At 44.6% G+C, this 17,451-nt stretch overlaps 1 protein-coding gene and 1 pseudogene across 1 annotated transcript; both read right to left on the bottom strand.

The window, feature by feature from the left end:
- Positions 1 to 523: 523 nt before the first annotated feature.
- LOC139354628 (uncharacterized) lies at positions 524 to 1,821 on the bottom strand. Its single transcript, XM_070998881.1, has 2 exons — positions 1,458 to 1,821; positions 524 to 1,098 (listed from the first exon to the last, which is right to left on the bottom strand). The coding sequence occupies exons 1-2, from the start codon at positions 1,819 to 1,821 to the stop codon at positions 524 to 526; spliced, it is 939 nt and encodes a 312-aa protein (XP_070854982.1).
- A 5,123-nt stretch (positions 1,822 to 6,944) lies between these two features.
- LOC139354627 (uncharacterized) lies at positions 6,945 to 15,188 on the bottom strand (annotated as a pseudogene).
- Between the last annotated feature and the right edge of the window lie 2,263 nt (positions 15,189 to 17,451).

Genomic DNA, 17,451 nt, shown 5'->3' with positions numbered 1-17,451 from the left:
ATTGCAGTCTTATAAAGTAGTTGCTGAATAGATAAGCGACAGCTTAAATGGTATAAGAAAGAAGGCGACAAAGATAAGCAGAGAGCGCAGCAGGTGCCGTCGTACACCTATGCGCTATGACTAGGCGCTGGCGATCTGCTCCGAACATACTCCCCCCGTTGGAAGAGGTAAGGTTCCAACAATCTCGGAATCGATGGGCAGAACGGCTAGTTTGGCGACGGCTCTCTGGATCAGACCCGTAGCTGTACGGACCATAGCTACTCGGATGACTCCGTCCCCGCCGGGTATGACTTCCTGGATGCACCCAAGCTGCCATCTCAAGGGCGGAACGTTGTCATCCTTCAGCAAAACTATGCTTCCAACCTTGATGTTAGACGTTTCGACCCGCCACTTGCTCCTCTCTTGAAGTAGGGACAAATACTCGCTGCTCCACATTTTCCAGAAATGTTGTTGCATCTGGGTCACCCGCTGCCATCTGCTGAGACGGCCTTCGCGAAGATGAGTAATGTCAGGTTCAGGAAACCTAGTGTAGCTGGAACCCTCCAGGAAATGCGATGAATCTCCTCAGCGCTGCGATGAAAGAATCCGTCGTGAGATCCTGGACCACTTCCAAAAGAGCAGCCTTCGTGGAAAAGCAGACAAAGACGGCGATATAGCACTTGTGGGGTGCCTTATTTCTGGCCTCTGTCTTATGATAGAATGACCCACAATAGTCCACTCCTGTGCTATGAAAGGCTGGATTGGGCTGCACTCTATTTGCTGGCAGGCTACCCATGACGTGCTCCCAAGTAACAGGCTTCGTTCGGAAACGTCGAACGCATTTGTTGATAACGCTGGCGACGAACTTGCGGCCTCCAATCGGCCAGTACCTTTGCCGTAATGCGGCGAGCAGCGCCTGAGATCCTCCATGCAAATATTTCTTATGATAATAAACGATGATCGCCTTGGTGACTGGATGATCCTTGGGCAACAGTATCGGATTCCTCGTATCGTAGTCCAAGTTTGCGTTCTGAAGCCTTCCCCCAATCGAAGTTACCCATCGGAGCCAAGTATAGGCCCAAGCGAAACCAGCTTGCTTTTCTGTGGAAACGGCTTGCCCTGGTTAAGAGATCCATATTCCTTCGCAAAGTTAACCTTTTGGATGCTCCTCAAAAGAAGTACAGTTCCAGAGTTGATCTCCTCCACCGAAAGACGACCTTTTACCGGTGCAGATTTGGCTCTGCAATTTGAAATGAACCGATAAATGTATGCAAATACGCGCTGCAACTTATCGAAAGAGTTGAGGAATTTGCAGTTTGATGAACTGTCTATGCAAACGGACCCAATTAGAGCCACAGAATGGCGCTCTGGAAGATCCTTTGCTGAGTCTAGCAGGGACGGCCAATTCGACGAGCTTTGCAGAAAGAATGGAGGCCCGTTAGCCCAAAGGGAATGTTCCAACAATTCTCTTGGGGTACATCCTCGCGATACGACGTCTGCCGGATTCAAGTTTGTAGGAACGTGATGCCAAGTCATGTCTTTCGTTATCTCCTGAATTTTCGCGATTCTGTTTGATACGAAAACGTTAAACTCCCTCGGAGGTTGCCGAATCCACGCCAACACAATAGACGAATCCGACCAGCAATGAAAGGTGCAATCGAAATCTAGGGCTTCCTCGGCGTTTACGATTAGCTCAGCCAATAAAAGCGCTGCGGAAAGTTCTAATCTTGGAATAGTTAGGGCCTTCAATAGAGCTACCCTTGACTTGGCACAGAGCAGATGGACTTTCGATTCTCCATTGGTCTCCGATCGCAAGTATAGACACGCTCCATAAGCTGACATGCTCGCATCGCAGAATCCATGCAACTCGACGGAAGTCCTTGGTTGCAGTACGAATCGTGGAAATTTTAAGTTCTGTACGACCGCAAACTGTGAGGTCAACTCTCCCCATGACGAAAGAATGGGCTCTGGCAGTGCGTCATCCCAATCCACGTTCGCACTCCATTGAGATTGCAGAAAAATCTTAGATTTTGTGATAATTGGAGTTATTAAACCGAGTGGATCAAAGAATTTAGCAATCGTTGACAATGCAACCCGCTTAGTTGGTTGGAAGTTGAGAAAAATTAAATAGGAGTTGATCAGAAGATGGATCCCAATGCCTTGGCGACATCCGATCCATCGTAAAATTTGATTAGCTGCTCCTTGTCGCATTCAGAGTCTCCTTCCAGGGCTTCTGACTCATTTGAACACCATTTGCGGATTGGAAAATGACCTCGCGACAGTAGTTCCTTTACCTGACGACGAATTTCTCTCACCTCCTCAACTGAGTCCCCACCAGATATTAAATCATCCACGTAAAAATCTCTACGAACAATTTGTGCTCCAACAGGAAATGATTCCTTCTTATCGTCAGAGAGTTGATGCATGGCCCTTATAGCCAAGAAGGCAGCTGGCTTGGTTCCATAAGTCACCGTGTTCAATTTAAAAACACTCAACTCTTCCGTGGAGCTCTCTCTCAAAACGATGCATTGCAAAAAATCATCCGGGTACGAAACACGCACGCAACGGTACATCTTGCATATATCTCCACAAAGAGCAACTTTAAAAAATCGAAAGCGAAGCAGTATATTGAAGATTTTTTGTTGAATTGTTGGTCCTGCCAGAAGTAAGTCGTTTAGGGAGCTACCAGAAGTTGTTTTAGCAGATCCATCAAAAACGACACGAAGCTTCGTACTCGTGCTCTCCTGCTTATGTACGCAATGGTGGGGCAAAAAGAATTGTGTTTCTGACGGTTCCTTAGTTACAAGAGACATGTGATCTACATCGAATACTCCCTCAAAAATGCTGAATAGGCTTTCAGGGCTGGGTTTCTATCTAGTTTATCTATCTACCAAAGGTAGATTCTAGATGTATAGATCGGGTACTAAAACACACAAAAAAGCGCAGAAATTCCCCTTTGTTATCTTACACCCCCGACCGACATGGTTTTTTCTTTCAAATGGTCCCGTAAAATCAATGCCAAGTGTGGGTAAATGGTCTGGAAAAAAAATTGCACCGGGCAAGTCTCCCATCACCTGAGTTTGCAGCTTCTGTTTGTAAAAAGGTGCACACTCGACAAGAAGGAGTGGTGTCTTTTACGAGATTACTCAGTTTAGGGATCCAACACTTGGACCGATGAATGCAAGAATATGCGATGGGTAAAGAGGACCAAAAGCTTTGCAAAAATGCACCTTGCCGGAATGATGACTGGATGTTTCTCATCATAGCTAAGCATCTCAAACGCTCGTAAACGCCCGCCTTCTCTTAAGACACCGTGGATGTCGACAAATGGGTTTAAATTGTTGCCTTTTGCTTAATCTTTTGAATTCTATTAGAATCTCATTGAGCTGAGTGAGCACGATCAGCCTCTCTTAGACGTCAGACAACTCTGCTGAAATGAGTTCTGCCTTTTCGTTGACATCCTGCTTGCGACACATTCTTGCAAATCGGAACACATAAGCAAGAACTCGTAAAGCCCTCTCGAGTCCTGAAAAACGCTCCAAAATTACAGGTTTTAGGGGCGCTAAGGCGATTTTTCTTCTTATTGGGCGTTGCTCGAGCTCTGTTTCGAGCTGGACCAACGAATTGAGTGGCCACTGGTCCTGGTTGTGAAGCAGCTCAGGCCCGTGCCACCAGTTTTTGATATTCTTCAGCTCATGGACTGAGACTTCTCTGCTTGCCAGATTAGCTGGGTTACCTTCCAATTTAACATGAAACCACTGTTCTCTGTTGGTGAGTTGATCAATTCTCGCGACTCTGTAGGCAACGAATGTAGTCCAAGTGCATGCTGGCTTGCCTAGCCATGCGATCACTATCGTGGGGTCTGTCCAATAATATGTATTATACTGAGAAGGAGGCATTTCGGAGAGAATTGTTGCAGCGAGTTTGGAGAGAAGCACCGCACCACACAGTTCTAAACGCGGTATGGTAAGAGACTTTACTGGAGCAACTCGGGTTTTAAACGAAAGCAAGGGGGTGAAGCAGCCATCAGTCGCTTTGACGCGAACAACCATGGCAGCACCAAAGGCGCTCTGGGATGCATCGTAAATCCCATGGTACTGCAGTTTTGCCGCTGGGTGAAATATTACCCATCTTGGAATGCTAACTTCTTTCAGGGTTGGATACCCCTCAAGAAAGTCACGCCACTTTGTGACGAGATCAGTAGGAAGAGACTGGATTATCCTGCTTGATCAAACAGTTTGGCTATCTGGGACAAAATATCTCTATTGGTGTAATTTGTTTGGAGAGAAATATCTATCGGCAGAAAAAGAAAACTTTCAGACGTCGCGTGCCAACGGATTTCCAGAGTTTTTGCCATACCGGCGTCTTCCAACTCCAGAAAGGCGGCCCTAATAAGGTGTTCTTTTGGAATACCGTGTAAAAGGTTCTTCTACTGCACTCTCTATGGCTCCGCGGAGCTCTTTGATGGCTGAAAAAGCGGACTTCTGCGTGTGGTCGCCAACAAGAACATCATCGACATACATAAAGTTTGAAATTATTTCACTTGTCGATGGATATTGGTCACGTACCTGCTGGGCCAGTTGTTGAAGCACGCGTATGGCCAGAAAGGGGCACAGTTAGCGCCGAATGTGACAGTGTTGAGGTCACAATCATAGAGTTTCCCTCTATATCGCGGAACAGGATTCTTTAGAAACGTGTATGATCGGAATGGACGAGAATCTGCCGATACATCTTGGTGATATCAGCATTGACGACGTATTTAAAGAAACGCCATTTGAGGATATGGGTGGTCGAATCAGATTGCAGTACCGTACCTGTATGAATGATAACATTTAAGCTGTATCCGTTAAACGATTTATTGGAGGCGTTAAACACGACGCGAACCTTTGTGTAGGTACTGTCTGGCTTGAAAACCGCGTGGTGTGGCAAGTAAAAGTCGTCATTTGGAGAGACTAGGTGCATATGACCTAAATCTTAATACTCCTGTACAACTGAGTCATACTTTCCAGTGGAATTTCTTAAGGACTTGCGCCAGTGCGATGGACCTTTAAAGTCCAAGGTCTATTTCTATATCTTTAAAGGGCAAAGAAACAACTTACCTCCCTTTTTTATCCCATGTGGTGGTTTGCTGGAAGGAATTTTCACACACCGTGCTGGGCTCCTTATCCGGCTTCACTGAAACATCCACCACCTCCCAGAAATGGGTATGGATGCCGTCTAGTTGAGATTCGGTGACAGACAACCATGCTGAGAAGGAAGATATTCTGTAAGTGGGATTATTCGCCCTTGGGCCGCAAAGAATCTACCCGAATATGGTATCTTGGCCAAGGAGTGTTTCCCAAAAATTTGAATGGAATACGCCAAAAATAATCGACGAAAGGATATCGGCGCCTATGAGCACTTCAATTTGCGAACTTGGCTAGAAATTCGGATCTGCTAATTGTAGATTGTAGAGGGGGACGACCCTTCGGGTATCGTATAGGATGGGAGATTTCCAGCTAAATGTGGTAAAACATTTGCGGAGGCTTCGATTTGAATTTGTGGATAGGGGGAGCCTATACGGAATTGTCAGCGCTCACGAGGCTGAGCAGGAATAGTTTGGTGTACTGCCGAAACTTGGGCTTGTATGGATTCATAGGGGAACTTAACAAGGTTGAATAACCGTTCTGATATAAAGGTCGCCTCGGATCCGGAGTCAATTAAGGCATGTTCTGAGTACCTAATGTCCAAGTGGCAGATCTCTATGAGCACCGTACTCAGGAGGACCCCTTGCGTATTCACGGCGAGGTACGTTTGGACGTTCGACGGAGTGGACTGAATCTCTGGTTGGAGGTCAGGTACGGATGCTGACTGGAGTTGTAAAGGGCCGCCACGTTGCGGAGAGCATTATGTCGACAATTGTGACGAAAAATGATATTACATTCGAGAAAACATATAAACTATATTACATTTATGTATTCGGCACGCTATAAAAGACAATTTTTGTGTAGATAATTAAATATTTACTGTTGCGGGCCAAAATCATAAATTTATTATAGTTTATTGAGCATATTGTGGTGTGCAGATTATGCTTCCGATCGAAAAGATCAAAAAGAGAAATGTTTATATATATATTCACACAAAATGGATCCCTTAACGGTGGAGCTGGGTTGTGTGGAAAAAATATATGTACATATTATCGCAAGTGGAAAAACTTTGGAATTACTTAGCTTGTGGAAAACGATGAAAAGAAATCCGGTTCGATTGGATCAAATGATAGGGCGCTTCCGTGCCAAAAATGGTCCTAGTTTTCTCCAAAAAAATAAAACAGAGGGGTTGATTTTCCTTGCTTTGTGTTTCACTTCGTGTTTCTACTAGGAAAAGAGAGAGCGGTTTTTAACCGGTTCGAAAACATCGACCAGTGATACCAACAAAGCGATGTTGCACTATGCCTTGTTTGACATGAACACTGAGATTCATCTTGCAAAACAAGTTTCTCCTTAACACAGTCGCATATGTTCCTCTGTGGTAACAGTCTTTGGAAATTTTGGGAGTGAGACCATTCTCAAGTACACAACAACACCTGTAGAATATTATTTACATATTATGAGGAAAATGGTCAAGTGATCAGTTTAGTCACATGGGGGTTCGGAGGGATGGTGGCATTTAAGTATAGTCTAGAGACTATTTTTATCCCTAAACCCATTAAAATCAGTTAATTTATTGATTATGCTAGTTTCCCCAAAACACAAATACATTAATGAAAGGGGCGGTGGGATTAATATGCTAATAAGTAATAGGCGGGCCATTAATATGCTTTTTTTGCTTGAATCCGTCTTTCTTATCTACTTTCTCTTTTACAGAATTATCATTAACAGATTTATCTGTATTTTATTGAGATACAAGATCCGGCACAGTTGTAACTTGTCTTGTTCAGGAGACTAGCATAAGATTAAGATAATGCGTTCTGCTAGATTAGGTGGAAGACCGGAGGGAAACGTCAATCTAAATGAATATTTATATACTACAAAAGTCGATCAGCACAGTATATTTAAATAAAATCGTAAACTCCAATTGTTTTAAATATCATTTCCAAAGTAGACTGTACAAAACAGCTAACTGTAAAGCATATTAGACAAAGGCGAATCACAACATCGACGTCATTATATTTTTTTGGGCTAGGGTCGCATACTGTCGGTTCAGTGCGTCCAAAAAATACAACGACTAAGCTTATGGAAATAAAAATTTTAGCTATAAATATACAGCTTCTTTCCCATCTACAAAACGCGGTCCTTTCTGTTCCAAAACGCCAGGGTCCAATAATTGGTTGAAACAAATACCAGTTCCCCATATAGTTTTCCATTGCGTGTAAAAATCGAAGCTTCCATGGGCGCATCTCTTTTTCCAAAGTTGTTGCGCGATAAAAGGTCTTAGCGGTTTTATATTCAGCAACTGTACTAAAGCGTCGTATCCACTGCTGAATCAAGAAATTTTGCATCTCGTCAGTGATTATATCATACACAACAACATTTCTACAAAAGAAGTGAGGATAAATTCCGGAGTTAACATGACCAATCGAAAGTACTGTTGGTATTCGTAAGAGTTGCCTTTTTAGACGAAAAGAAATTGTACTATTTCTTTAAAATGTTCGAAATAGGGGGTCTTGATATACCATTACGTGTGTTATTTGGTTAAAAAAATTAAATGAAAATATAATATTTGCTGACGTACCAGCGTTATATCTCCCTCCAAAGGTGCAGGTTAAAACAAGATCACCACAGTAACAAATGTCACTTTTTGGATATGTTTCAACGTATAATCTTTTATCCCCATCAGGAATTGTTTTCATGTAAAAAAATATATATATTATTCCACATAAAGTTATCGAAAAAAAGAAAGGTATCATTTGATAATTATGGGACACAATTGGCCGTTCCGAGTGGCATTTTAAATTCATTGGGACTGCAATTATTGGCATAGCATCTGCATCAAAGTCACTTATAAGATTACAATGGCAATGAATACCAAAATATATACTTTTGTTCATTTCAGGCATGCATGCAAAATTTTGCCAACCTGGCTCGGGTCGAGCATAATTCCATATTCGGCAGCTCCTTATTTCAGTTGAAAATGCAAAAAAGGCTCCTGAATGATAGAAATAATCCCAAGGTTCAGATGAATTGGCAGCGCGAAGGTAAATATATACAGGTTGTGATTTTTCGCACCGATTCCTTAAAAGTAAAGTAGTTGGTTGGAGCACTCCAGTTCTTACTCTACAAGTAGAAGTTTGAATCTCAATATCCTCCAATTTTGGTATGTTAGTCATGCGAATTAGTACACAATAGTCTATATCGGCTTGAGTAAATGTGACGCCGAGAACTGAATGGCCATATAGCCCCGTTCGATACATTCGAATTTCGCATGGAGTATACACACTATCGTGTATGACGTTCTCAACATCTTCCTCGGGGTCGTCAAAGTCAATTCCACGTTGAAAAGGTCGGGCAGATACATCATCATTAACGGAGTCACCCGCCGAAAAATGCATTTTTAGTTTTGAGATATATTGAAATGGTTCGGAAATCTCTTGAGCCTTTTTCCATATACTACTTGTTGAATATGCATTAACTACGAGCACTTGAGTCTACGACTCTTGTTCTGGATACCACCAATATTGGCTCTGCTTATGACTTCGAACAGAAATAAGAACTTCGTCAGTTCGAAGTCGTCGCCTTAATTCTTCAAGAAGTTTTTCGGTGAAAACCAGCGTATGCATCTAGTCGGCGGATTCAAATTCTATACTTCTATCTAGATCTAAGTCAAAACTCTCCATTCTCATATTAAACGTAGATCGTTCAATAAGCTTCGGTCCTTCCTCAGGATGAAGGCGGCGTGCAGTACCCATTCCCATATAAAACAGGCAACTACTTAACTTCCAATGCGCTTGTAACCAATTATTAATATGTTATAAGCCCTGAGGTCTGAGAGTGGACATTTGCTCCAGTCTGTTTCTAAAGTGGTCTATGTTTAGACAAGATTCAGACTCCGCTCGGCACTGAGATTTGGGTATATATTCCCACTCAGAATTAAACTTGTTGAGAATATCACATAGTTCATTAACCATTGTTTCGTAGTGTTTGTGCCTAACCGAAGTAGACACTTCCGGGTCACACCGCGGGACAAGGGGGTAATGAGCACTTGTCGCTGGCACGGGGACGCTTTGCTGGCAGGACGATCGCGTCGCGGCAATGGTAACGAAGGTTACTGCCATGCCGGACCACAGGCGATGCTGGAGCTGCGCTGAGGGTAAGCTAACGTGGTTAGCTGCTAGTTGAGAAAGTGTATTACGAGCCCTATTCCCAGATGTAGGAAGTAGAACCGCGGAGTTAAGAGGTGTGTTGATAACTGATTTGTTCTTCATTTGGTATATGTTTATATACTACTTAAAAGACGAAAGTTTAGTGTAATGATTAGTGAAGTGCGCTATATTCTAAAGTACATAGGTAGGTCAGGGAGTTTTGATTATGGTAGCAGTTTGTGTAGTTGGCTCGGCAGACACTGCAAAATGTGCTGACTGCATTGGCCGGTCAGTGTGCCGTTGAGTCGGTGAGACGGTGAGTTAGTGAGACATATAATATGCTGATCAGCCATTCTCATATGCAGTGGGTGCTACTGAGCGCCTGGTACTGTTCCCAACTTGGCTTCTGCTTGATTTGTTGGGTGTGGTCATGTTGAGTATCTTTGGGTACGAACATTCTCCCCCCCATTGAGGGGTACCCTCAATTAAGTCGTGATGTCGGTCAGCCCTTGACCGAATTGTATAGGAAGCACCTAACAAATCATTGACCAAGGTGGATCGTTCCTTCAACTGCGGTTCATGTTTGTGATTCAGGTCCTTCACCTCTTCTTGATGCTGCTTAACACTCCCCTTTGCGATAAAATTGACATTACCGTGGGGACTGAAATTGTGCTCTCGTAAAACTTGATCATTTGGCACGTCTATGGTATGTGGACATTCTGCAACAAAACTAAGATATTTCTTGGTTAGGTTTGGAAATGTTGAACCAAAGTCAGCCTTCTTGTAGGTATTAAATTGATGAGAAGTCGGTTCTATAGTCACCGGATTTTTATTTTTTGTTGGCTTAAAAGCAGCGTTCGGGCCTGCAAAATCACCTCTGCCTTCTACCAGAATAGGGTTGATTTCCGTATCAGATGAGGTTTCTTTATTGAGATAACCTGTGATTACATAACCAAGCCTAGTGCCTTGTGCCAAAGGTTTATTAGGTCCTAGATCAAGAAATTCACCGGTTATTACACGAGAATACACCTCAGCCCCTAAGGTTAGGTCAATGGGTCCAGGTTGCCGAAAGTCAGGATCTGCTAATGGCAGTCCCCCGGGAATATTAAGATCGGTATCAATCGATACTGACGGTTGGTCTGTAATGACTGTGGGAATAATAAATACCTCTATTAGTCTTTCAAACCCTGATGTAACTGATGAGAGCTTTAGTGTTGATCTAATTGCTGTTGATATTTTTCCTCCGATTCCAGATATTTCAATCGGTGACCCTTCCTTAAGAGATAGCAGATCTGCCATTCTCCTTGAGATAAGATTCACCTGTGATCCACCACCTATTAAAGCGCGACATGTTTGTAATTGACCATTTGGCCCTTGTAATGAGACCTTGGCGGTCGCGAGCAGAGTATATCCTCCTACGTCGTCGTAGCCTGCAATGGTTACTGCGCCGGCCACTGGATTGCTAGTCGGTCCTTGGTGTAACAGTGAATGATGCCGTTGCTGGCAGACTCGACAAGCGGTCGGTGATCCACAGTTTTCAACCTTATGAGCTGTAGACAAACAATTTGTGCATGCTCCTACTTGAATAATGGCTTGACGCCGTGCTTTGGGGTCCATTTGCTGGATACGGCTACATGCTCTAAGATTATGTTGTCCTAGGTGACAGATCTTACAGCTCTCTTCGTTGTGAACTGACTGATGGCGGAGTGTTGCTGTAGGTTGAGCGCTTATCGTCTCCAGCATGCAAGCGCGCCGCTCAATAAACGTCAGTATACTCCATAACGTTGGAATTTCCGTTGATGCATCCGCTGAATTTTCTAGAGCAGCTAGAGACTGCTGGTCTAGTTTTCTTCTGATAAGAAAACACAGGATTGGATCCCAGGATTTTGTGCTGATATCGAGGTTTTGAAGAGTACTCATTGAGTTTTTTATAGTGTCATGTAAGGCCCTTAGTTGGCGCGAGGAACCGTCTATAGGCGTATGGTCAATAATTTTTGCAATGGCGGCGAATACTAGTATTTTTCCGTTCTGGTACCTGGCCTTTAAACGCAACCAGGTGTCGTCATAGCCACCCTGTGAGAAGGCTGTGTCTGTCAAGACGTTTCTCGCTTCACCACGAAGCGAACTCTGTAGAATATGTAGTTTTTGACTGGCCGAATATGGTTTATTATGTACCAATTCCACAAAGAGATCATGGAACCGTGGCCAGTCTAGATACTCGCCGTTGAACTCCGGAATGCTAATTGGCGGAATTGCGAAGTTTAGGCTCATTGGCGAGTCGTTTTCTCGAAGCAGGTTCATTTCGTGTTCCTCGTATAATGTGTGGAACTGAGCTAGCTCTGCTTCTGCCAGGGCTGCGGCTCCAGGTGTGCTGCCCAATTCGTCGTGGGCTTGCCTCAGCAACGCCCAATGGAGATCCAGGTGCCTTTGTAGGGCTGGGGTGACGGTTGGGGCGTTCGAGGCTAATGTTAATGATGACTCCAATTCGTTGCATCTTCTCTGCAACTGTCGGATCACCGTGTCAATTGCGGAATCTCCTTTGACTTGATCTCTTGTTGTGAGCTTGATGTTGGCCGAAGTTCGTCTGGGGGCCTTCGGAAGCCCGCTTCCAGTCGGCATGTTGTCCAGAAAGATATTCTGATATTTTTCGACCAGCTCCTTAAGTGCTAGTAATCGTGAAGAGTACTCACTTCCAGTGGGTAATGCCGCTTGCTGGACTTCTTCATCTAGGTCGCAAAACTGCTGCCAGAGATCGTTTAACTGACTTAGCATACCGAAATAAAAGCCGCCTCGGTGGCGTCGGTCGTCAGAATCCTTGCCATAATTCTTAATGAGCTGTTGGATTTTCCCTTGCAGCTCGTTTTGGGTGTCTAGTAATCGATTGTGTAAATCGATTCTTGTGTGACTTGTTTCCTCAATGAATGAAGTAGACATATTGTGTGTCTTGGAAACAAAGAATCTTGTGAAGCTGGATGAAGCTGAGTATCCTGTGAAGCATGATGCAGCTGAGTATCCTGTGAACCTGGATGAAGCTGAGTATCCTGTGAAGCTGGATGAAGCTGAGTATCCTGTGAAGCTGGATGAAGCTGAAGTTCCTGTGACGCTGGAAGAAGAAGCGTATCCTGTGAAGCTGGATGAAGCTAAAGTTCCTGTGACGCTGGAAGAAGAAGCGAATCCTGTGAAGCTGGATTAAGCTGAAGTTCCTGTGACGCTGGAAGAAGAAGCGTATCCTGTGAAGCTGGATTAAGCTGAAGTTCCTGTGACGCTGGAAGAAGAAGCGAATCCTGTAAAGCTGGATGAAGCTGAAGTTCCTGTGACGCTGGAAGAAGAAGCGAGTCCTGTGAAGCTGGATGAAGCTGAAGTTCCTGTGACGCTGGAAGAAGAAGCGAATCCTGTGAAGCTGGATTAAGCTGAAGTTCCTGTGACGCTGGAAGACGAAGCGTATCCTGTGAAGCTGGATTAAGCTGAAGTTCCTGTGACGCTGGAAGAAGAAGCGTATCCTGTGAAGCTGGGTTAAGCTGAAGTTCCTGTGACGCTGAAAGACGAAGCGTATCCTGTGAAGCTGGATGAAGCTGAAGTTCCTGTGACGCTGGAAGAAGAAGCGCATGTTTATATACTACTTGGAAGACGAAAGTTTAGTGTAATGATTAGTGAAGTGCGCTATATTCTAAAGTAGGTAGGTAGGGGTATGGTAGCAGTTTGTGTAGTTGGCTCGGCAGACACTGCAAAATGTGCTGACTGCATTGGCCGGTCAGTGTGCCGTTGAGTCGGTGAGACGGTGAGTTAGTGAGACATATAATATGCTGATCAGCCATTCTCATATGCAGTGGGTGCTACTGAGCGCCTGGTACTGTTCCCAACTTGGCTACTGCTTGATTTGTTGGGTGTGGTCATGTTGAGTATCTTTGGGTACGAACACGTAGTAATAGTCCATTAAGGTGTTAAGTTCATTACCGACAATTATTAATTTAAAGGTGGAAGAAATTAAACGTAGCATTCTTGCTACAACATTGACGTCCATGTCATCAAGTGGTTCCAGCGACAGAACTACTCGTTTTGTAAGGCGCACTAGATGAGCAAGATGGACTGTTGTTTGGGGTTGGTATACATAAAGGGTGTCAATAAATTTAATAAGTCGTTCTTTTGATTTAATTAACTTAGCCACCTGATATAATAATAAAAAGCTTCTTTGCCAGTCTGCATACTCTAGCCAATGACGAGCTCGAGACAAGGCATTTGCTATAGTACCATCATTGTCTTTTATTTCTAATCGGCGGACGTCAACAGTAACTACAACATCGTCACATACATAAAAATGATCACATATCTATTAAAGAAAAAAAATTATATAAAAACAATTATATAACAACCCGTTCGTGTGGGCGTGGGAAATTCTTTTGGGTCAATATATAGGTATTGATAAAACTAGTATATTTCAGTTAAACATTTATTCCAGCATGAAAATTGTGGGCGACACAGGCTTTGGCTGTTTGTGGGGGTTAGGGTGGCGTGGCAAACTTTTTTTTGGATCAATTATTCTAGCATCAAAACTGTAGGAGCCACAGTTTTGGGCGGTTTGTGGGCGTTAGAGTGGGCGTGGCACCCTGCTGAAACAAACTGGAAGCCAAATCACAATAGTTCTTATAGTTTCCGCAGAGATCTGCGTTCATCCGGACGTACGGACAGACGGACAGACTGACAGACGGACATGGCTAGATCGACTCGGTTAGTGATCCTGAAGAACATGTATACTTTACGGGGTCGGAAATGTTTTCTTCTACCTCTTACATACTTTCTGACGAATCTAGTGTACCCTTTAACTCTACGAGTAACGGGTACAACAAATTATTTACCTCAAATTTGTCAACGTGCAACGAGTATCGTTTCGTATCCGAAAACAATAAGAAAACGAATCACTGATCGCTCAGTTTCTGCCAGTAAAAATTTTACTTTCTATGGTTCGAATACGGATCGTTTTCGAGCCTTTCGTAATATCTCTTGCAGACAAACAATTCTGCGCTGGCTTAAATAATTGGCTGATAATTGTTTTTGCTTTAGAGACTTTTAAACATACCTTTCGGCCACAGCACTAAATTAATCACGTTATTAGAAATTAATTATCGATTTTGTGTTTTATATTACGATTTAATCAATTTCGACTGCACTCTTCCAGTTTCCAAGCATAAAAGAAACGAAAGAAACCCACGAATCAGTGTGCCGACGAACGGCGCATCAGTCAGGTAACCATGGCAACATGAGAATATGTTGACACTTGTCGTTACTCGTATAGTACACGGATATACTAGATTCGTCGGAAAGTAAGTAGAAGGAAGCGTTCCCGACCCCATAAAGTGTATATATTATTAATCAGGATCCCTAGTCGAGCCGATCTAGCCTTCTCCGTCTGTCAGTCTGTCCGTCTGTCCGTATGAACGCTGAGATCTCGGAAACTATAAAAGCTGTTTGAGATTCGGTTTGAGGCAAAAACTGACAATGACTACGGATGCGATTTGATCTAATGCTGAGTGATCTCCGAGTCCGTCCATAGAAACACTTTTGTAATCGGAAAATTAGGCAATGGTCTTACACGATTGTAAAGATTCGCTAGAAGGTGAGCTGCGCACAACTCAAGGCGGGGCAAAGTTTTCGTCTTGAGGGGAGGTACTTTGGATTTTGCTGTCAATAAAGATACTGTTTAACCTTTAGCGGTACTAGTGCGAACGTAGATGCACCTTCCATATGCTCGCATGGACGCGTCAGCGAAACTATGTATTTCTGACGGGACTTTGGCGTCCGTATGAACGAATCGCGATACCTTGATTTTGGGCAGCTGCAACAGCGTTCCCTTGAGAGCTTCCCAAGATGTCTGCAGTTGAATCGGCAGCGACTCGTCCCAGTCTAACTTTCGAAGCCACAGTTCCTGCAACAACATTTTTGAGGACACAATAGGCCAAGCGGATCGAAAAGAGGGGCAGTAACCGAAATGTGTGTTTCGTTTAGTCGCACGAAGATCCAGGAAAGAGTCATCCAACCGAATTTGAAAGTAATCTTTACCAGGCAACAAAACCACGCGAAGGGTTTTAGTTACGTCTTAGTCTGCCGCTAGCGGCATGAGAGCGCTTTCAGATGCGGACAACTCTGGGCTGTTAGAAAACCACTAATTTCTGCATGGGTGTTACGATTGACTCCAAAACTTCCTCCTGGCAGCTGAGATGTACCAATTTTTCTGTGTCTCCTATTTTTTCTGAGGCACATCTGTCCCAGAACTGTTTTTTGTAAAATGGGAAAGTCAGACCCTTGCTTTATTTGGCCGACTGATAACAGTTTAAAGAACACGTCTGCGCCTATAAGCATGTCTATTTTCTGGGGCTTGAAAAAGAATGCATCTGCCAACTGAATATCTTCAGGATCCGGATGATAACCAGAAATATATTTAAAAATGTAAAATTAGGACGACAATTGACTGTGGTGTGTATTTTTTTGGTTTCTTGAGAGTTAGTTCCACCAATGCTCCGCAAGCTCAAACACACGACCTCTCTCTTAAGCTTAAGTCTCTGAGCGAGCTCATCGGTCACAAAATGTAACCCCGTAGACTCCGAGAACATCCGGAGTGTAGAAACCGAGTAGACTCCGAGAATATCCGGAGTATAGAATCCCCGTAGTCTCCGAGAATATCCAGAGTGTAGAATCCTCGTAGGCTCCGAGAACATCCGGAGTGTAGAAACCCCATAGACTCCGAGAACATCCGGAGTGTAGAAACCGAGTAGACTTCGAGAATATCCAGAGTGTACGATCCCCCGTAGACTCTCAGTTCACCCGGAGTAGATAAGCCCCGCCGTTCACGCCCAGCGGAATCCCCGTAGCCAACTCCAGTCGGAGTCATCCAAGCTCGCCACCAAGCGGTGCGATAGCCCTCTCAGTACCTCGATCTGCCACCAGAGAGCGTTCTCAGCGGGTCCCCCAAAGTTCCCCACCAAGCAGTGCGATTGCCCTCTCAGTACCTCGTGCTGCCACCTCCCAGTCGGAGTCATCCAAGTTCACCACCAAGCGGTGTGATCGCCCTCTCAGTACCTCGCTCTGCCACCAGAAAGCGTTCTCAGCGGGACCCCAACAAGTTCCCCACCAAGCAGGGCGATCGTCCCCCTCAGTACCCCGTGCTGCCACCTCCCATACAAATTCCTACTACAGGTTCCACCCTTCTATATAAATTTCTTGTATAGGTTCCTTGGCTAGACTGAGGTTTTACCCCGACCAGGGAACTACGTGATAAGTGGCGCCCGAACAGGGACCTGATAGGGAGAAAGACCACGAAAATTACCACCTGTATGGGAGTGTGTAGCCCCAGGACGAGTGACATAACCTAAAGGTTCCGCGAAAACAATCGAAAACTAGAACAAAAAAGCCCCGACCGTGGAAAATAACCTCAACGAACTAGTAAACGCGCCCGGTATCAAGCCCACGAGATTACTCGCGATCCCGTTTAGTCCACGCGATCGATTGTCTGTGAAATTACAAACATATAGCCCAAGAAGTCCCGTAAAGACTCCAACCAACGAAGACCATATTCCAAGACGACAACACAACAAAGACACGCTGCAAACATGGACCCCGACCAGAAAATTTCCGGTGAGTCTGTTCCACGCTTGCTTAAAAATCCTGGGGTCCCCTCGCGGTGGATTTATTCCCGCTTGAAGGCCGAATTACTAGCCTTTGCTGACGAATTCGGGTTCTCCGCCGAAGGAGTCGTCGAAGACTTGCGGAGAAACTTTGTCACCTTAGTTAGGGACTCTGAAAAAACCCAAGAGGTGTGGGCTCGACTCGCCGACCTAGGAAGGCAATTTACCTTACGTGCCCCGATCCCCGGGATGGGGGAAAACAAACCTGGCCCTAGCTGCCCCGCTGCGAACATAAGCGCCGGATCAAGCCCCGGCGTCTCCGCCGTAGGCCAGCCTCGAACCACCCCTAGCTTCACTATTACTGGCCCCTCTCCGGGGATAACTAACCGAGAATCTTTTATGGAGCCGAGCCACGACCGGAACCGCCGCGAGGTTCTTTGCGTCTCCGAACGAAATCGTAAATTCGATGGGTATTCAGACCCCCTAGGTCGAAGGCCGGGCCTTGTCCTACGGGAACGACCTTGAACTCCTTCCTCGAGCCAAGGCAGAGCTGCTGACGAGCAGAGCGGACAAGTGGTT

The sequence above is a fragment of the Drosophila suzukii genome, unplaced genomic scaffold (genome assembly GCF_043229965.1).
Source record: "Drosophila suzukii unplaced genomic scaffold, CBGP_Dsuzu_IsoJpt1.0 scf_11, whole genome shotgun sequence".
Lineage (NCBI taxonomy): Eukaryota > Metazoa > Arthropoda > Insecta > Diptera > Drosophilidae > Drosophila > Drosophila suzukii.
This window is presented reverse-complemented; position numbering and strand designations above follow the sequence as displayed.